Genomic DNA, 21,094 nt, shown 5'->3' on the forward strand with positions numbered 1-21,094 from the left:
TCTGTATTGTTTAAAAATGTAATCCCCTGTGTTTTTCACACCTTTTAATACCTGCATTGTTCACCCCCTGCAGTGTTCACACCTCAGGCTCAGACTGTAATCACTCCCATTGTTCACTTCTTCACACCTCAGACATAGGTACTGTAGGCAGAGTATGGCACATACAGCCAGCATAGGGCAGGTAGAGTATGGCACACACAGGCAGCATAGGTCAGGGAGGGTATGGCACACACAGGAAGGGTAGGGCAGGCAGAGTATGGCACACAGTCAGGGTAGGGCAGGCAGAGTATGGCACACACAGGCAGGGTAGGGCAGGCAGAGTATGGCACACAGAGGCAGCATAGGGAAGGCAGAGTATGGCACACACAGACAGCATAGGACAGGCAGAGTGCTGCCTGTGTGTGCCATACTCTGCTTGCCCTATGCTGCTTGTGGGAGGTGAACCTGGCAGGGGGTTGTTGTGGGAGTTTGTTAGCAGTTGGAAATAGCCATTAAATGGTCCCTAAGGTGTGTAATTATGTACTGGGGGTTGCTCTGCTATCCACAGGGGAGGAGGAGGCATATGGAATTTAAGGGTATATCTTAATATGACATAATTCTTTCACATACGAATGATGGTTGATATCCCCACAGTAAGGACCAAGCATTTGGGATTTTGCTGTGCTACCACCATTGTGATAAAATAGGTGTGGTTTGAAGTGGGTGTGGTTTCAAAAGGGGGAGTGGTCAAAACTGGCTTCCATTAGCGGCCCTCCACCATGTATGCTAGAGAAATTCCGGCCCTCGGCACCGTAGAAGCTGGACAGCACTGCAGTAAGTCAAAACATAAATTCATGGTTATCAGACTACTACACGTTAGCACATAAAAGCACATATCTGATTGGTTACTATGAATAACCGCAGTGGCGCAGTTTAGCACTTGGTATTAGTAAATTAGCTTCTGGGTTTTTCTGCATTGAAGGAAGTAGAAAATAGTAGGGTCACCAGCAAAACTTGTAGGTCCCTCTCTACACATATATAGAAGTGTAGTGCAAAATGATCTGTCATATAAACATTCTGAAAGCAGGTGTCAAACGGGATCCCCCATTTGCCCCCTTGCCCCCAGCAACCACAAGGCACCACAATCCTCAGGCAAGACTATGCTCTCTGTTCAGAAGAACAAAATAAGTGCCTTTACTTCATTTTGCTCCAAAAGTTCAGTGAAAATTATCACAATAACAGCTGGATATGAATACACACAGATTCATATTTAACAATTATTTGCATGTATTTGTTTATATTCATATTTTGAATGCAAGCAGAAGCAATCATGATTTTCCATCCGCAGAAGAAAAATGAAATAGGAACCACGGTACACATACTCAGAACAACTAACATAAGTAACATTTCTATGCCCCTCCTAGTGTTTGCTAAATCTATTACAAATCAGCCAATCAGCAGATAGAGGTGGGGCTGAAAGTGTGATATTGAATGACGTCTCTGGCGCCCAATTGCAGGCCGGGCATTACCAGAAGACGAAGTATGAGGAAGTAGCCTCCCGGGTGAGTGTTGTGTTCATTTGGGAAGTAGTTCGGTGACAGCCGCTTATCTTGTGTCCGGGTGTTCGTGAGACGCTGGTAAGGGCTAAAACGGGGCGAGCTGACGGGATTTTTGCTTCTCTTTCTCTCGCTGCTTGGCTGCTAGACATATCTATCGCTTCTAAGGTGCCCATGTAATACCCCTTGTCCGGACAAAGACTTTGCCATCTGCCCCTCTGCTTATAGACTGATCTTCACCGGCTGAATTGTAACGATCGGGAACTACAGGATATATTTGCTTCCTTACTCATTTCGAGGGGGACGCCAAGCACAAGCTCAGCCAATGGCCGGCACATAAGTGTGTTTATTTACTCTTCTTTTGTCTGCTGATGCCAAGACCTGTAACAGAATCACCCTGAGAATTCAGAATATCATCGTTATCCCGCACCGCTGCTTAGTGCTCACTATTTGTCACATTCTGCATTTATTACAGATAATGGGTGTAGATTCTGTAGTAACTCATAGCGTCAGAATTTGGCTTCCACTAGCCTTGCAGCTGTTGGGCAAACACAGCTATTAGGATGAAGACATACTGGGCTACTGGCAGCAGCTACTTGTCAAGGCAACTAAACACCATACTGAGAATTGCCTAATTTGCCTCTGCTAAAGCACACATGATCTGATCAATTATCAGTAAATGATCAGCATTGTCTTTTTTAGTAGCCACAACAAGTAGCTGCTTCTAATGGCTCCATGTGTTGCTAGGGATAATAAGCCAGTGTACACTAACTCCAGTTTTGTTAGGTAGTATGTAAGAAAAGACTTATTGTACATGAAAAAAGCATCACATAAGGCACTATATGTCTTCCTTGCTAATCCATTAGGGCAGGGGTACACGGGGAGATTTGCCATAGTTTCCTCTCAAGGCAACTTCCGTGACTTCGGCAAATTGCGGCACTGCGTATGCCATCCCACTGGCGATTTACATTCTAGCCGGTGGGATGGCATTTCGTGGAGATTAGTCGTCCGCGACAAGGGGGATTTGTCCCTGTCTGTCACAGCTCTAAAGGACTTAGAATGGTACATTCAAGTTGTCCCATATTTTATTAAATATGTGTATAATGGTTATAATGTGATAGCGTTGTTTTAAGTGGGTGAGGCCTTTGTATTGGGTATTATTAGCATGCAAAGGAGTGGTAAAAACACCTAAGGATTGCTGAGCAAGGAAATCCTAGTGCAAGTATATTTAGTTTCATTTCCTTTGAATTGTAGCGTGTCTGTAATTGTAACATGACACTTACATATTAACATTTGCTCTTTTCCTACAGGAGAAGTAGAGCAAAGTTTGAAATAAAACGGAATATATACCTTTTAGCAAGCTTATGATATGGCTTAGTTATATCTTGGTTATATATATATTTTTTTTTGGTTGTTCCATGAGGGAGTTTTCTTAATGCTTATTCTTTTCTAGATACACTATGAGTCATTAAGGGTGTATACTGTCTGCTTGCAAACACTCCCAGTTTTTGCTGCTTTCCACTGCCTGATGTGGTTCTCGCTCAACAGAATTTTCCAACCTTCATATCCGATTTGGGTCAGGATGCCATTGTTTTTGGCTTCACTTGTAGGCCAATATATCGCTGACTTGCCAATATATAACTAGCTTGAAGCTAAATATATACACCCTGGTATTATTTCTATACTTTATTTGACTTTTCCTTGATCCCAAGCCTCACTTATTCTTGCTTATTGTAAAAGTATTAAGCACTTGATTGTGTGTCTTGTGAAACACATCATTACCATATCATTCCTGGATAATGTTAAAAGGGTTTTTCACCTTTAGGTTAAGACTTACCGGTAGTATGTTATATAGTGTCCCATTCTTACCAGCTTTTCACTCGGTTATCATTTTGTATTTTTTATAGTTTTTGAAGTATTTGCCTTCTTCTTCTGACTCTTTCCAGCTTTTGAATGGGGTCACTGACCCCACAGCCAAAAATGATTGCTTTGCGAGGCTACAATTTTATAGTTATTTTAACTTTTTATTACTTATCATTCTATTAAGGCCCTCCTATTTAAATTTCTGCCTCTTTCAGGCCACTGCCTGGTGGCTAGGTTAAATTTGAACAGCATAGATACTGGCACAGCAAGGCAATTATAAGCAGGTAAAACCTGCACGTTTATTTAGTGCAACACAGTAACGTTTCGGGGTGAACCCCTTCGTCAGACGAAACGTTACTGTGTTGCACTAAATAAACGTGCAGGTTTTACCTGTTTATAATTGCCTTGCTGTGCCAGTATCTATGCTTTTCGAGATTGGATTGGAGGGTGCCGTTCCCTCTTTATACCGGGCACCAGGCTAAAAGTTTTTTCTTTTGGAGGAGCCAGGGTGTGCTGGTGAGTTTTTCTTTATCCACATTACTAGGTTAAATTCGACCCTAGCAACCAGATTGCTGCTTAAATTCCAAATTGGAGAGCTGCTAAGCAGAAAGCTAAATAATTCAAAAACCGCAAATAACAAAAAAATAAAATGAATCGCAGAATTTCTCAGAATAGCCTTCTCTGCATCATACTAAAAGTGATTCCCAGTGTTTTGGCCCTCATATGGTTGGCATTTGGCAAAAACGCTCAAAATTTCCTCCCCATTGAACTGAATGACAATAGCGTGCACCCTGCTGGGGCAATTTGTAGGCTCATTTCCGAGAGATTTTTTCCTGACTTGCAAGTGCTCCAGCAGAGTATAGGTGGTTACCATCAAGGTCAATGGAGGGGTATTTTTCAACCCCACCTGTATAGAAATCCTGCAGGTGGCTAAACACTGTCATTGCCTAAAGGTTGGCATACACAGCTGGTCTCCTGTACCTTCCGTCTGATCCGCCTATGGGTGATCTTTACTTCCTTATCTGCTGATGCACCATGGGAATCATGGTGCAGTTTTCAAAAATATGCCCAATCCATGAAGCAACTGATTTCTATAATACTGGGTTGTGGGCCAGCATAGATACACAGATAATCCTACAAAACTTTGTTCTGTACAATTTTATCTGTGTATGTGCTGCCAGCTTAATTATCTATTGTCACATTTTTCCTTTGTTAATAGAAATAAATTATCTTTACCACTTAAAAATGCTTTTGCTTCGGTTGAATGCCCATTGCTGGATTTATTGTTTTCTTTTAATCACACATTTTCCATGAATGTGTAACATAAAGCAGTTTCTAGTAATTTTGCTGTGGTAACAGTGTCTGTTGTACAGTTGAGCAGAACTACTTGTCTTGGAAAATATAAATACTCCAGGGATTTCCCACTTTAAGAGGAAACGCAAGTGAAAGTAATAATATGCTTTGTGTAGGAAAACTGAATATGGCATCAGAAGCTGAGCAGGAGACAAAACTCTGTGGGAATTGGTGAGTAAACACGCTAAAGATAGAACTCCCTCTTTGCTGTTGACTTTAGCTTCATTACATTTACTAGCAATAGATTTGTTCTAATAATGACTGTGATGCACTGTAGTTTTTGGCTTAGTTTATATAAAAGGGTTGCAGGTTTAATTTAAAATTTAGGCCTCGCCTAAGTCGCTATAGTCTCTTACACTGGTTGGTGACATCCTTCCTTATAACATCCCATAGCCCTCCTATTTCTCAACAAAATGCCTAGGAGGGTGCATTATAAGGAGCATGGTCAGTCACTGGGGCCATAAATAGAATTCTTCTTAGAAAAGAGAGCTCCTAGGTTTATCTGAAGCCTGTAAAGTGTAATATCATAAACCTATGCCTCAGAGATGCTCCCCCTGTACTAAGGAAAGTTTAGCAGTAGAAGAGGCTGTAAAAGTAATATCCCTTGCTGACCCTGAAACTGGTATTCTATTAATCTATTGATACATTTGTAGAAATATAATGTAATGCCCCATTATAACATGCAAATTTTTTTTTTTATAAAAGTAGCAGGGTATAGGTAGAAAGCTTTTTATATGGCATACTGCCACTATCTGAGGACAAACAGTAATATTTTAATGCTAATGGTGCACATGATGTTTTCTGGCCAAATTCCACCTTGTGTGCACACTGACATGCTTGGTAATGGTCATACTATAGTCCTACTCTAACTCCCTAACTCTGCTGTCTCTCTCCTGGCAATCTACCTCTCTAAATGCAGGCTTTGGAGTCTTTTTCTGAAGAATACACTGCTCTAATGCCTTGTGTAGGCAAAGGGTGCATGGACTGATACTGTTAACTGTCCAACTGACTCTGAAGCAGAGAGACCCTGCTGGGGAGAAATATCGCTGACTCCTATGTCCCTATTTTCTTTGCCTGATGTTGTAAAAGATAATGTGGTACCACAAAGGGAAGGGGGGTGGGGGGAGGCTTGGATCCAAACTGTGTAACTACCTTGAGGGGGGCATCCTGGGGCTGAGTTGGAGCAGACACTAGGAATTGTACTTTTGTCATAGGGCCTGTAAAGCTTAAGACATATGAGGTGCTTTCCTAGGAAAGAGTATAAATCTAGGGAAAGAAACTGAATATGAAGGACATGTGATGATCACCTTGTAGAGCCTACATCTGCAGCTACTCATTCTGCTAGGCAGCATTTAGCTGTGCAAACCCAAGTTCCATTCATAACTATGTATTTTTGTTGCATTTTAGTAAACGTGACATTCCTCTGTCTAATTTCACCATCCATGAGATCCACTGCAAGCGTAACCTCAGTGTGTGCGATGTGTGCAAAGAGCCTGTCCCAACCGCAGACATGGAGGAGCATCTGGCCACCGAGCATATGCCGGTAATCTCTCTATAATGCTGTTTTAGTTACAGCAATGAGGAAATCATTGTTTTTGAACTTTGGTTTCTATACTTTTTTTTTTCTTTTTTTCCTGCAGGTGACCTGTAAGTGTAAAATGACGATGGAAAAGGCATTTCTGGAGGAACATAAGGTTATTATGAATACTTATATCACCAGATCTGTGCTTACACTGGGTATTAGAGATTTATACTGATTCTTTTTTTCTCATTTTTGAGAATCAAGCTTAGAGTAAAATAAAGAGATCATATATTTTGTGATGGCTCCACTAGTCTGCCTTTAACTCCGTAGTGCAGCATGTATAATTAATTGATATTTGGGCTAAATGGGTTAAAGCCTCTTTTTCTTAAATGGCTGATTAACATTCATAAATGTTGCCTTACACCTAAAGAATTTCAAGGAAACCCCGATCAGTAAACCTGATGACTAATTATATCCAATACTTTAACTGTACCCCTTTTACTGTTTTGATTTCCAAATTTTAGGGAAGGAGAAGGAAGAGTCTCCCCCGCCTTTTGGTGTGTATTGTGTGGCCTTTACCAATAAACACAAAAGTTGCCACTGCTGCCTAGACCTTCTTGCTGTGAATTTTAAAAATCTATCTGGTTAAGAGAGTGGCTAGAATGTTTCAAGAAAAACATGTTAATGAACTGTTCCCAAATATCTATGTGCAATGCCCTGTTTGACATCTATTTCGTTGACCAGAGTTACATTTTTTATTAAACCTTCATAGACATTTATAGGTCTGTATTGTGGACCATAAAATTGTATTGATGGGACCCAGTTAGCACTGTTTAGGACATGTACAATTTTAAATGTAGTTACATACTTTTTTTTTTTTTTTTTTTTAAAGGTTTATTTTTCTTTTATTGATGGTGAAATAAAATGTTAACATAAACAAACAGGTTACATATGTGAATATGAGTGGTTGGTACATGGTTACTTTACACAATACAAGTTAGTTATACAGATTTATTATCATGAATACAGTTTTGTTGCATAGTGTTCATGCGGACACGGTTCTTTTAAGGGGTGAGGGACCCATTTGATTCACACCACGTGGCCCAGATCTTTTCAAATTTTCCGTGTGCCCCCCTGGTCTCATAGGTAAGTTTTATAAGGGGTAGGGCGGCGTTGACGAGTTGTTGCCAGAGTTCGAGCGTAGGTACACTGTTGCCCATCCATCTCATTATAATTGCTTTTTTGGCATAGAATGTAAGGGATCTAAATCTTATTCTGGCTGCATTGGTGGGGAGCATATCCTCCACCGTGCCTAGGAGACAGGTTGTGGGATTAATGACATTGGGTAGCGCTAGCACTGTTGAGAGTGTCCATCACAGCAGTCCAGAACTGCGCTATGGGGGGGCAGCTCCAAATTAGGTGAATAAAGTCCGCTCGGGGGGATTTGCACCTGGGGCAGCAGTCGTCAGGCGCTTTGCCGAACCGGTGGAGTTTTGTGGGTGTAATATATAGTTGGTGCAGGACTTTGTATTGGATCAACCTGTCCCGTATGGAGATAAGGAATTCATAACAGGTTTCTGTTTCCTCCCAGTGCTCTAGTGTTAAGCTGGGAATAGCGGTAGTCCACAGGTTGTATGCACGTTCGAAGGGTTTGACATTAGTTGCCAGAAGGTGGGTATATATTCTAGATAGGAGCTTTTTGGTTTGGGGTTGGTATAGTGTTGCTTCTAGGTCCAGTGAGACCAGGGTTGGGGTTAGGGTTTGGAACTGCGCCTGAAAGGCGTGCCTGAGCTGTAAGTATCTAAATAGATGCAGGTGCACTTGGGGTGCTTTCCTTCGCAGTTCTTGGTGTGAAGGGAATTGTGCACCTTGGACTAAGTCGCCTAATTTTTTGATCCCTAGTTTGGGCCAGATTGTAAAGTCCGGTAGGTTCTTGAGGTGGGGGAGTAGGGAGTTACCCCATAGGGCCATGTGGGGAGATAGATGTTGGAGTGGGTGGCCTAGGAGTTTGAGTGCCACTGCCCAAGCTTTGTGAGGGGTTTTGAGTGAGTCGGGTAGAGCACCTCCGTCAGTAATATGTCTGTAGGGGAAGTTGCCCAGACCCTCCATGGAGTTAAGGAGGGAGGCATGCAGGGCCATGTTGGGGTTGTACGGGTTGGGGCAGAACTGCCAGTGTAAATATGATATCTGGGAAGCCAGGTAGTAAAGGAAAAAGTGTGGGAGAGCCAGGCCTCCTTGTTGCAGTGGTGCTGCTAGGCGTTGCCAGGAGATACGCGGTGTTTTGTTTGCCCATACATATGGTATTATTAGGGTGTTGAGTTTGCGGAATAGTGAGCGTGGGAGGGGGTATGGTGTGGCATGGAATATATATAGGAGTTTGGGGAGAAAGACCATTTTCAGTAGATTGATACGCCCCCAGAGTGTAAGTGGTAGTTTTACCCATGCTTTCAGCGTCTGGGCCATGTGGTCCATCAGTGGGTCAAGATTGAGCTTGATGAATTGTGTGGGATCGGAGTGTACATGGATGCCCAGATATTTGAAGGACTGGACCAATTGTAATTCCATACCAGTTGGGAGCGGGATTGCCGGTGTTTGGTCTAAGGTATATATTTGGGATTTGTCCCAGTTTATTTTGAGACCTGAGAATTTGCCAAATTTCTGGATTTCTAGGAGAAGTGCTGGGAGTGATTGGGCGGATATATTGCCATATGTGAGGCCTTGTATGCTGGGGGAGTTCCTTATAAGTATGGCCAATGGTTCAATGGCGAGAGCGAATAGGGTAGGGGAGAGGGGGCAGCCTTGGCGAGTGCCTCTAGAGAGGGTAATGGGTTCTGAGGTAATGCCGTTGACTCTGATTTTGGCTGTGGGGTTTTGGTATAACAGTTGGACCCATTTGATGAACTGCTGTCCCAGGCCAAATCTTTTAAGGACCTCCCATAGGTAGGGCCATTCAACAGAATCGAATGCTTTCTCCGAGTCGAGGGAGGCTATGACCCTCGACCCGGTCTCCCTGTGGGGGGTCTGTAAGTTTGTAAATAGTCGACGTAGATTGATATCTGTCGCTCTGCCCGGCATGAAACCGGATTGGTCGGGGTGGACCAGGTCCTCCACCACCTTTGTTAATCTGTTCGCCAGGACTCTTGCCAGTATTTTGGCGTCGGTGTTTATTAGGGATATTGGGCGGTAAGAGCCGCATAATGTAGGGTCCCTGCCAGATTTGGGGATGACCACAATTAGGGCTTCTGTAAAGGATGGCGGTAGGGTTCCTGTGTCCCATGCATCTTGGAGCGTGACTAAAAGGTGCGGGGGTATTATGTCTGCCAGCCCTTTATACCAGTCTGGGGGCAACCCATCCAGACCAGGTGTTTTGTTGGAGGGTAGGGCCTGTATGGCAAGTTGTATCTCAGCTGGTGTTATGGGGAGGTTAAGCCAGGCTCTCTCTGCTGGGGAGAGGGAGGGGATTGGGATATAGTCTAGAAATTGTAGGAGTTGTGGGGTTGTGTGTGAGGCTGTTGACTCATATAGTTTCTGGTAAACTTTGGCAAAGGTGGTGGCAATTTCCCTGGGGTCACTTAACAATTTCCCTTCGGAATTTTTGATTCTAGGGATAGCTGTGGTAGGGTTTTGAGTTCTGGCAAAGAACGCCAATAATTTGCTGTTCTTGTCACCCTGGTCGTATATTCGCTGGGAGCTGTACAGGAGGGCTTTTTTAGTTATTGCTGTGGATTCCCTGTCTAAGGTTGCCCTGGCTGCCAGGAGAGAGGAGTAGGTGAGTGGGGAGGGGTTGGCAAAGTGTTGTGCTTGGGAGTCTGCCATTTGTTGCTCGGCAGCCCTGACTGACTCTTGGGCTGTATGTCTAGCGCGGGCAATAGCCCCGGAGAGAGAACCTCTCATGACTGCCTTGGAGGCCTCCCATACTATGGATGGTGAGGCTATCCCAGAATTGAGTTCCCAGTACTCCTTATATGTTTTAGTATTGGCCTCAGCAACTTCTTCATTTCGGAGCCATAGGGGGCTTAGTCGCCACAGTTTGTCCTGGGGGGATGGAAGCCATCTTAAAGTTAGCTGTAGGGGGGCATGGTCTGACAAGGCCTGGGGGAGATATTGCACAGTGTCTACTGTGGGTAGGATATCCGGGGATGCGAGTGCAAGGTCTATTCTAGAGAATGTTTTGTGGGGGAGGGAGTGACAGGAGAATACCTTGTCTGTGGGGTGCTTCCAACGCCATATGTCTGTGAGTTGTAGGGCTTTTGCCCATTGTGTGAGGTTGGTAGGGCCAGTGGAGGTTGGGTGTAATTTGTCTATAGCTAGGTCCATTACTTGGTTAAAGTCTCCTAGTATGCAGGTTGGAGCGGGAGGCAGGTCTGCCAGCTTTTTGACAATATGGTCAAGTAGAGAGGTGGTAAGTGGGGGGGGGGGGGCATATAAGTTAACTATTGTTGTGGGCCTGTTGGCAATAAGGCGGGCAAGTATAATGAATCGCCCGTAGTGGTCTGTTATCAAATTGATCAGTTCAAAGGGGGTATTTTTCCTGATCAGGATGGTGACTCCTCTCGAGTGGGAAGTAAAGGTGGCATGGTAGGCCCATCCTACCCAGGGTTTTTTTAGTGACAGGACCTTCTGCCCCATTAAGTGGGTCTCTTGTAGAAGGACCATAGATGGTGTGTATTTTTTAAGATAGGAGAATAAGAGGCTGCGCTTGAATTTGGAGTTTAATCCCCTTATATTCCATGAGATGATGTTACACGTGGCCATGAGGTTTGTGTGGGGGAAGTGGAGGATGGATTCGTTTGACCTGCGTCCCGCTCACGAGAATGTACCAACCTTTGGCCTTAGCCATGGAGTAGGATTTATAGTAACCTGTATAACCATAATACCATAAACATAAACAATCCCTGCCCTCCCTACCCACCCCCCAAACCTGGGTGGGTCTTATACCCATAACGATACCTAAATAGGTGTTGGCGTAAGTGTGCCCAGAGTTTGTCGGGTTACTTGCCGTGATAACTGTCCACCTGGAGAAAGAAAACGGTGTTTCTAACGAGGTAACAAAAAGTTGAGCTCTTTCCGTGCCGGAGTGATGGTGTGGCTCCATCCCGCGTTTCAGTGGGCCATGGTAGGGGTCTGCTGTTGCATGGTAGGGGTCTACTTTAATAGCTTTGTTCTGCCACTGCTTTGACTGTACCCTTGCAGTGTATACTACATCTGCATTGACGTATCTCACAAGGTGCAAAATAGGCAATTTTGCCCTATTGTGCTTTAGACTTTATTATTGTACACCCCTGCCTAGTGTTTGTCTGAGCCTCTATACCTGCAGGCAGACAGGGTTTGTCAGTGATCTGAAAAGAGTGGAAATCTTGTGATTAATCTTGCAGCATGACATTTTCAGAGTGCTGGAATTGCTAATCCATGATATCCAAACTGCCCTTTGTAGTTCAATTGTCTCATCTCCATGTACATAAAATTTAAGAACTTCATTTCTCAGTTAGTTAGTGTAAGACTGCTATTAAACTTAACTAATTCTCAAACTTTTTTTTATCTGTTGATATAGCTTTCCGCTTGCCCTCTTCGTTTAGTTAAATGTCAGTTCTGTGAGCTGGAAGTTGCATTTAATGCACTGGCAGACCATGAGGACTATTGTGGAGCCAGGACTGAGCGCTGTGAGAAGTGTGGGCGCAGCGTGATGATAAAGGACCTGAATGATCACCCTGATGTGTGTGGCAAAGAGAGCGTACCAAAAAAGCCATTGTTAAACAGTGGAGCATGGTTTGATGCTATAGAAAAAGATAATTTGCATGCGATATTACCAAGTAGATTTTACAGAAATCCCATGTTTACACCATCGCTGCAAAATCTTCATAGAGGAGCAGGACAGGACAAAGGTGAGGGATTAGTACTATGTTAATGTATCTACATAAGGTGACACTTGTTTCATGGTTGTGCAGCAAACAGGAGAAAGCAGTGGTAAAGCACCTTTTCTCCCCTGCTAATATAAATGTCTCTATAACTGTGTATTTTCTGTCTAATCTTAGCTGTAAAGCAAACAAACCTGACAAGAAATATCCCAGCAAGGGGACAAGAGCAGGTGTCAAGTCGAAGAGATGTTCTTTCGTCTTCCATCAACCAAGGACCCTCTGGATTTAGCTCTATTCGTTCTCAAAGATTACAGAATGAGATCGGTTCCAGTGTAGACCCTGATACTGATCTTTCAGCCAATGTCAATTCATGGAGAGCATTTGATTCTAAAGACAAAGTTGCTAAGTACCGGGACTGGCAGATGGAATCCAACCTCTTCTCTGGTGATAAATGTGTGGAAGCTGATTCACCAAGTGCTCAGACAGGTGAGGGCCAATGATTTCTTTGCAGAGGTACCTCAAATAAATTACATGGCAGTCTGTTAGGCCACAGTACTCCAAACATCAGCATATTTTTTCTTTTGAGGTACCCAGTCAGTCTTTGAACCCAGCTCTTCAATGAAACATCCCTGATGCCAGCTATGGCATTCCACATTGCTTAGCTGAAAGGGATAAAAAAGAGGCAAAAAATGATTCTGCTGTTCTTATCTTTCAAAGAATGGGATTTGATAGTTTTTTTTTTGTTTTTTGTTTTAGTTTTCTTTCCAAATCTTGTACTACCTTTTTTAATAACTGGAGGCAAAGTTGAAATGGAGCTTCTTGCAAGGGTGCACAGTGATGCAACTGAAGACACTTGTGAAAATAGCATTTCTATTGTTGTAGATGGGCTTCTGTGTGTTACAGTGTTTTAAAGTAATTAAAATTTAATATACTGTTGCTCTGCACTGGTAAAACTGGTGTATTTGCTATAGAAATGCTACTATAGTTTATAGAAATAAGCTGCTGTGTAGCCGTGGAGGCAGTCATTCAAGCTGGAAAGAAGGAGAAAAGACACAGGTTATATAGCAGATAACAGATAAACTTTATACAAACAAAGTACTATAGTAGTCTTTCTGAAGCAAACACATCAGCGCAGGGCAACAGTACATTATATTCTAATTGCTTTTATACACTTTCATTTTTGGTGTTGCTATTCCTTTAATAAGCAGCAACACTAGTATATAAGAGGAACGCAAAAAAAAAACAAAACATTGCGTTGTTGTGCAAGTTAAAATTCTTTGTTTTTTTTAAACTTATGACATCCCAGTTAAAGGAGAAGGAAAGGCATTTTGGCATTTTACTGCCAATAGATTTGCCACATTAGTGTCACCTAGAACACTATATTTATTCTGCAGAAAGCTTCACCATACCTGAGTAAAGAACCCTAGAAGCTTTCCCTGTTTAAGATTGCAGCTGCCATTTTAGCTTGGTGTTCATAGCTTCCTTCTTGCAGCTCTGGCCCCCATGAATGAAGGATTTTTCTGAGAGGAAGTCAGACACCCAAAGAACATGTTTATAAAAAAGGAGACAAGAAATCCTGTGTTTCTTTTGATAGATGAATCAGTGCAGTGTTTCTGTGAGTGCTTATGGCTGTATTTACATAGACCTTTCTGATAAAGTTTTTACCTTTCCTTCTCCTTTAATAATAAAGCAGATTCTGACAAACTGTGACTTCTTATTTCTTTCTGTATCCCTTGCAGATAATCAAATTCTCCTTCCATGTGAATTTTGTGAAAAGCTTTTTCCCGAAGAGGACCTTATACTGCATCAGGTACAGCATATTGCCCATTGGAATAAGCATTGCTAAATGTCCTTAACTGCCAAACTGAAAAGGAAATTGTAATAACATACCCAGATACTCTATATTACTGTATAAATTGTCTCTAAATCCTAATGGAAGAAAATGAAGGACTGTAGCTTATTAACAAAGGATGTTTAGAAGGCATGGCCCCCTGTACTGACTTGCTTTTTTTTTTTTTAATTAATCTGAAGGTACATCTCTTTGTGCTATTTTTATAAATATATACAGGTATGGGATCTATTATCTGAAATGCTTGAGAACTTCCAATAGGATTGTTTTTCTCCAGTAAGAGTTAATTATATCTTAGTTGGGATCAAGTACAGGGCACTGTTGCTTAAAGAACCCATGCCTGTACAGTGTATTAATATTTTAACTTTACTTTTAAAGATACCTGCTGCCAGCTTCTTCCCTATTTTGGACATAGTATAGAAAATATAAAAACCCTCTCTGCAGAAAATATCAGTGCCCTTTGGCCTATTCAAGTCCCGTGCACATTGTTACCAAGATGGCTCTTTATCTCAGAGCTGTGACTGGGGAGTTTTTAGGGTCACATTACTCCCTAAAACTAATGCCTGAAGATTAAGGGTATCCCCAACACCGAAGCATTTCTGACAGGATACATTAAGCTCCTTATACCAAATGTACTGGGAAAAGATTTTGCTTATAGACCTAATATTTCATCATGACCATAATGCCTTTAGTACCATGGCCCCTGAAGTTTCATTTATTTCTTTAAGAAAAACTGATTTAAATAGGCATGATCAAACCCTCACTTCTTCTATGGCCCTTTTTGTTTTTGTTACCAGTCTGGTTGCAACCCTCGTGTCTTTGCTTCTTTCTGTGATCGAAGACCCTCTCCTACCCACTTTGTGGATTTTCACCGTGACCAGTATGTACGGCCTGTATCCCCGCCACCTTCTGTGCACATACCCAACAGCATTCTCATCCCTTGTGAATTCTGCGGTGTACAATTGGAGGAGGAGGATCTTGTGCTTCACGAGGTACTGATTATCAGCCTGGGGTGTCAGTGTAACAGTGCTACCTGCTTTGTAGCAGTGAATGCCATTTAGGGGTGTGGATTGACAAGCATAGTTTATTGTGTGCACATTTCTCTGCCTATAAAATGATACTAATCTTTCCCTAATTTCTAATTGAAATTTCTAATTGTTCAGAACAAATGTTCAGTAAATACAAGCTCTTACTTTGATAGCTGTGTAACTGTAAAGGAATTGAGGAAATAAGTTTCAATCCTCAAGCACGGCCATATGTCATGGATGCCTCAGCACCACTATCTATTATAAATATAGGCCCTGCATTCAGTACATGCTTAAGTGACAATCAAATGCTTGTCCATATATATCCATCCTTAGATGGGATAGGACAGATCTCCAGTCACGCTAACTAAGTGGACTAGTAAGGTTCAGAAAGGGAAAGCTTTTGGAAGATGGCAATGGGAAGGGTTCACTTGTTCAGATAAAGTGAATTACTAAAAGTGTCACATATAAGCATAAGTGGAAACCTATAATATAATTATGCATTATGTAAATATTTAGACAGTCATCAATCGTTGTGCCTTTTTTTTATAGTCTGGCTGCAATCCTGGTGCTTTTTCATCTTTCCTTGATCAAAATTCCCCCTCTACCCGCCTTCTGGATCTGGAACAAAAGCTGCTTTCTAATAGGACAGAACAGACACATGACCGAAACATACGCCCTGTATCCCCGCCACCTCCTGTGCACAAATCCAGCAACATTCTAATCCCCTGTGAGTTCTGTGGCGTACAAATGGAGGGAGATGTTCTCTTCCATCACCAGGTACTAGTCATATACAAGAAGTATACACAAAAGGGAGTGTCAAATAGAAATAAATGCTGAAAATTGTGTTTTTAATTAGCACCACAAATCATTGCTCACCTTTTACTGATGCACTTCATTTGTACTTTTTCTGTAAGGACCAATGTGACATGTGCCCGAATTTTGAAGATGTGCCGGTGCTACAGAATACAAGGGAATGTAATGACCTGCAGGATCGGTTAATGGCATCTCAATCCGATGACCTTTTCCACCAAGGTAGTAAATGGTGTAGATTAGAAGAATCCAAGTCTATATATGTCTGCTTCATGTTTTTTTAGATGAGCAGTGGAAATAGAGGTATACAAAGGGTTGGTTCAAGTTTGAATCGCTGAAGTTAGTGATACAGGAATTTAAAATGATAGAGTTCATTTGATTGATGTGCTGCTTTAAAAAGAAACTACACTACAGTTGGGTTTATTGTATTGACAGGACGCACAACTGCAAGTTATACCAAAACGACTGGTACTGGTAGGCCGACACACCCTGGGCCAATGACATTACCAGAGAGGGTTCCCTTTGAACCACCTTTCATACCCATGGTGCCAAGAACAAGCTTTGTTACACACCAATTCAATGTAGATGAGAGGAAAAGAAACATAGAGGAGAATTCTCTACACAGAAACCGATATGATTCGATGTACAGCACTCGTTTGCATGGAGGGTTAAATCCCAGGTAATATATATTATTTTCTTATTTAGCAGGGGATGGCATATGTATGTGGGTTGTGAGTGAACCTGAAGAGCTGTAAGCCTGTGAGCCTATAAAATGCAATGTGTCTAGGGTTTTCTGGATAACAGATCTTTCTACAATTTATTTAATCAGTGAACAGCCTCTTTGAAATCTTTCAATACCTGCCACAGAAGTTAATAGTAAGGCTGCAGCATCCCCTTAATCACTTAGATTTCCTTCTCCTCCTGTAACCCACTCGGCCCCCTCCTTTAGGAATTGGCTTTGACTTCTGGCTTGTGGGCATGCTCAGATTACTAAACACGCCCCCCAGTCTAGCAGCCAGTAAAGAGATGGCATTGCTGGTTCCCATAGAAACTCAGCTTCTAGCTGTCTGCTTCAACTTTTTTCTCCTGAGCTCAGCTTTACCATTACAGTGCTCAAACAAAGCAGAACTTTTATCAAAGACAGTTCTGCCTGTGTGAGGCTGTATTCTTGATAAAATGTATGCTGAATAAGGGTCTGTGTGTGTGTGTGTATGCTGTTTACAGGTTTAAAGAATAAGGAAACCCCCCTTTTTTTTTTCTCAGTAAAATTACTCTAAACAGCCTCCAGAATTACCTACTTTTGTCCCAGCATTGAGAGTGACCTGGATCCTTAGTTAGAAGTTGAATTCTCCTGCTTGTTTCCTTTGCTTCCTTGTGCAGAGTGATGCCCCTCCCCCATTTCCTGTTCATTTCTCTCTTCACTTCAACAACTTTAGTCGAAGTGGAGAGCCTTCTGGGAATGCCTGGAGGCAGCAGGAGCCAAGTCTGTGCATTAGCAATTTTTTTTATTTTTTATTTTATGAGAGACCTGAACAGGAAGTGGGGGCGGGGCTTCACTCTGCACAAGGAAGCAAAGGAAACAAGCAGGAGAATTAAACTTCTAACTAAGGATCCAGGAAAACTGAATTATGCAGTTTCAGTGAAACAAAAATATATGCAGAAACCAATAATGTGCAATTTTTATTTGTGCAGGAATGTATCACAATTGACAGGAATCGCAAGCAACAATTGCACCTCCAGGAACAAAGCAAAGGTATAAAATGACTTTCCTCTGTTGCTTTCTTTTGTTTCTTATTTACTTCATTCTATAACAACACCCAGGGCATGCGTACGACAGGCAGATCATGTCGTACACATGTTCAACACTTTGCATTGAAACATAACATTATCTAGGTCTTAAGACAATGTTAATTCCTTAAAGGAGAAGGAAAGTCATTTTGGCATTTTACTGCCAATAGATTTGCCACATTAGTGCCACCTAGGATGCTAAATTTACTCTGCAGAAAGCTTTACCATACCTGAGTAAAGAGTCCTAGAAGCACCCTCCGTTTGTTTAAAATAGCAGGTGCCATTTTAGCTTTGTCTTCTTAGCTTCCTGCTGCAGCTCTAGCCGTTATTGCTCAGATCACACATTCTTAAGGGAGGGGGAAATGAGTTTTATTAATTCTTATGGGAGGGGGGAGCAGGAGAGAGGAGAGTGCTGCGCAGACTCCGGCACGGAGGAATGAAAGATGTATCTGAGAGAGGAAGTCTGATACAGAAGAACATGTTTACGATAGAGGAGACTAGAAACCATGTGTTTCTTTTGCTCAGTGCAGCGTTTCTGTGAGTGCTTATGGCTGTATTCACATAGACCTTTCTGATAAAGCTTACTTAGTTTTTACCTTTCCTTCTCTTTTAATCAACTTCTATGCTCAGGCTACGGCTCAAATACTGGTTCTACTGCATTTTATGATGAGAGAACATATAATTAAAAGGAAAGTTCAACTTGAAATTAACTTTTTGGTGCAGATTTACTAAAATGCCATAATTAAAATTTTTTTTTTTTTGTTTATTTTCAAATCCGACTAAAATCATTTCCCAGAATGTCCAAAATTTACAAAAAAAAAAGGTGCACAGAAAAATCTCCAAAAACGTGACTTTTTCGAATTGTCACTGCGAAAATCCAGATTTTACCGTATTGTCGCTGTGACAATTTGATAAGGTTGGATTTTTGGACGAACCCCAGTGAAATCTGTAAAGTTTAGAAGCAAAAGAAAACACGGAAAAAAGGGAGGGGACCTCTGCCATTGACTTCTACATGAGCGTGGCTAGTTTATTCTGGCAAATTGGCAAATTCGGATTTTTAACCGTTTAGACACATAGTAAATCTTGGAAAGGTTGCAGCATTATTTCTCAGCAACTTTTTTGAAAAAAATTCGAAAAGTTTAAAATGAAAAATTGATGGTTAGTAAATGAGCCCCTTAATGTGGGTCTTCATGTTTTATGGTTTTTAAACCCATGAGCCTTTCTATTCTGCCTTTTTTCAGTCTGCAACTGAAACTCACTGAGATTTCCCTATTGGCTGTGCCAGCCTGGTAAAAAAAAAACAAGCAATGCTTTGTGAGTGATAGCACAGACCGGTCCAAGTGCCTGGTATTCGCCCAGGAATTCCTGGTCCCGGGCTGTCTGTTCTGCACAATATGGAGAATGTAGGAATTGGTAGAAGCTTCTTTATTTATGTTTGTTTGCAGGAGAAGAAGCTGCCTGGAGATGTTGATAAGGAAGAATGACGCAAGCAGCCTGCGTGGCCCCTGTCCTTATGAATATGCAGAACTCTCTCTCTCTGTCTATATCTTTATATATAATATAATATTAATTTCTTTCTCTGTGCCTAGAAGGGAAATATGCAGAATTGTTTTTTATACAGAAACTACTCTACTCTTTTGGTGTGTGTGTGTATAATTATGTGTTTTGCAACAAGATAAAACATTTATTGGGACATTGAAGTTCAATAAATGTGTCTAGGGTCTTCTAATTTCATAGACATCTATGTGTAACTGTATGTATTATGTATGCTGGCATTTGTACAGTCACAGTCTGGCCACATGGGTCACACACTTCTCACACGACTCAATGTATAGCAGCCAACTTGCAGGTAATCTCATCTGCACTGCCCCCTAGGTCTCATCTGTTGTTCAGCTGCTTTGTTCTGAGACGTCCTGCAGGTAATCTCATCTGCACTGCCCCCTAGGTCTCCATCTGTTGTTCAGCTGCTTTGTTCTGAGACGTGCAGCTAATCTCAATCTTATGGAGAGCAACAAACGAGTACTGGCGTGAAAAGCACACTAAACATAAATGGGCAGGTCCAATCATGTTCTTTACATTATTTCTTCTGTGTTTTATTTATATTTCTTTTTCAAATGCTGCTTGTCTTGGTATCAGAGTTTTTAAAGCTGTATTACCTTTTTACTGTAAGGGTAATAATGGCTTGCACAAACTGCATTAAACATGTAGCATACATTAGTGAATTCCTGGAGACTTTATATTTTGATCAGATGAAATATTTCTGTTCCAGGTCTCCTCTGTGGGAACTGCTATTAACTTGGCTTGCAGATTCTGCCTTGTATTCACCATGGCTCCCATAGTACTAGTCTCTTAATGCCCTTCTTCTAATATATAGTCCTTTAACATGGCTGTGTGCCCTAGAGGGGGGAAATGGTGAGATAAATGCCTACAATGGTAACAACAAAATCAGCCCAAACAAATTTTTCCACAGTGTTAAATACTATAGCCTTAAGTCTAGCACAAGTAACATAAAAATGACTTCCATTTATGCCACATACACTCCCTAATTCAATCCGTAAGATATACAAATGAAAGCATGGTTAGTACATAGTGATACAGAGAACTCTTTATACAATCTACACTGCAGCTAGAGAGGTTAAATTCAGATAGTTCTGTGCCCACTGGAATGCTGCTGAATGGACATCATTGGTGTATATTATTAACAATAATTAAAAAATTAAAATAAATAATATTAAAAATTGTTTTTAAATCTATTAGGATGAGCAAGCACCCAGCATTGATTCTAGCTAATGGTTGGGCCCAAGATATGCTTGTATGTTGGTGGTAATGCAGTCCATCTATGCAAACATCTCTGCTAAGGAGAGAGCTAGCGTGTTCATATAGCATGGTAGTTTCAGCATTTTATTGAGAGATTTCTACACTAAAGCATAATCTGTTGCTCTGTCACTTCGCGCTTTTGTTATACTGTTTGCTCCTTTTTAAATGTGTCAATAAAATAGTCAATGAAACGGTGTGCTTATGTGCTTCTTTATAACCTGGGCTGGATCTGTAGAATGGTATTACCATGGAAGATAGTAATACTACTAACAGGTAATGGCTACCCCACCCCTTGCAAATAGAACCAATCCTATAATTAACCCTTCTCCAGCATACCCCAAATCCTATTGCTGGGTCTAGCCTGATATCGTTTCCAGTGATCTAGATGGAGATACGTGGAATTCGCAGCCACCATGTTTGTGCTCTGGTTCCTGTGTTATGTCAGTTTCTATTTTTAGTGTTTACCTTTCTAGTAAAATATCTTAAGAGAAGAATAAGTCTTGTTGCCCTTCCATGATGCATAGTAAAGTTTTTGAGCCCTGCTATGCAAAATCGGTGGAAGAAACATTGACTAATTCTGATACATTGCATTAAGGAAGCTGTGTCTCCAGAGACTAAAGAAGCTACTGTTAAAAGTAGGCAATCCTTGTAGCTCACTGGGGTAACCTGGACAA

At 41.6% G+C, this 21,094-nt stretch overlaps 1 protein-coding gene across 4 annotated transcripts; it reads left to right on the forward strand.

The window, feature by feature from the left end:
• The first annotated feature begins 1,509 nt into the window (after nucleotides 1-1,509).
• On the forward strand, nucleotides 1,510-20,611 carry trafd1 (TRAF-type zinc finger domain containing 1). Of its 4 annotated transcripts, XR_004221854.1 has the most exons (14): nucleotides 1,527-1,616; nucleotides 4,868-4,922; nucleotides 6,159-6,294; nucleotides 6,392-6,445; nucleotides 11,825-12,155; nucleotides 12,306-12,614; nucleotides 13,868-13,938; nucleotides 14,775-14,969; nucleotides 15,555-15,782; nucleotides 15,920-16,037; nucleotides 16,251-16,494; nucleotides 17,508-17,568; nucleotides 19,049-19,522; nucleotides 19,591-20,611. XR_004221854.1 is itself a non-coding variant. In NM_001244843.1 (13 exon segments), coding segments are annotated over 12 exon segments (1,830 nt in total). In that variant the 5' UTR covers nucleotides 1,510-1,616; nucleotides 4,868-4,878; the 3' UTR covers nucleotides 19,088-20,611.
• The last annotated feature ends 483 nt before the right edge of the window (nucleotides 20,612-21,094 follow it).

Source organism: Xenopus tropicalis, chromosome 1 (genome assembly GCF_000004195.4).
Source record: "Xenopus tropicalis strain Nigerian chromosome 1, UCB_Xtro_10.0, whole genome shotgun sequence".
Lineage (NCBI taxonomy): Eukaryota > Metazoa > Chordata > Amphibia > Anura > Pipidae > Xenopus > Xenopus tropicalis.

Bases quoted from the DNA above. Each gene is read 5' to 3' on its own strand.
- trafd1 (XM_018092226.2), top strand. From the start codon at position 4,879: ATGGCATCAGAAGCTGAGCAGGAGACAAAACTCTGTGGGAATTG. The intron at 6,446-11,824 runs GTTATTATGAAT...CTGTTGATATAG, and splicing joins CATTTCTGGAGGAACATAAG to CTTTCCGCTTGCCCTCTTCG. The intron at 13,939-14,774 runs GTACAGCATATT...TTTTGTTACCAG, and splicing joins AGGACCTTATACTGCATCAG to TCTGGTTGCAACCCTCGTGT.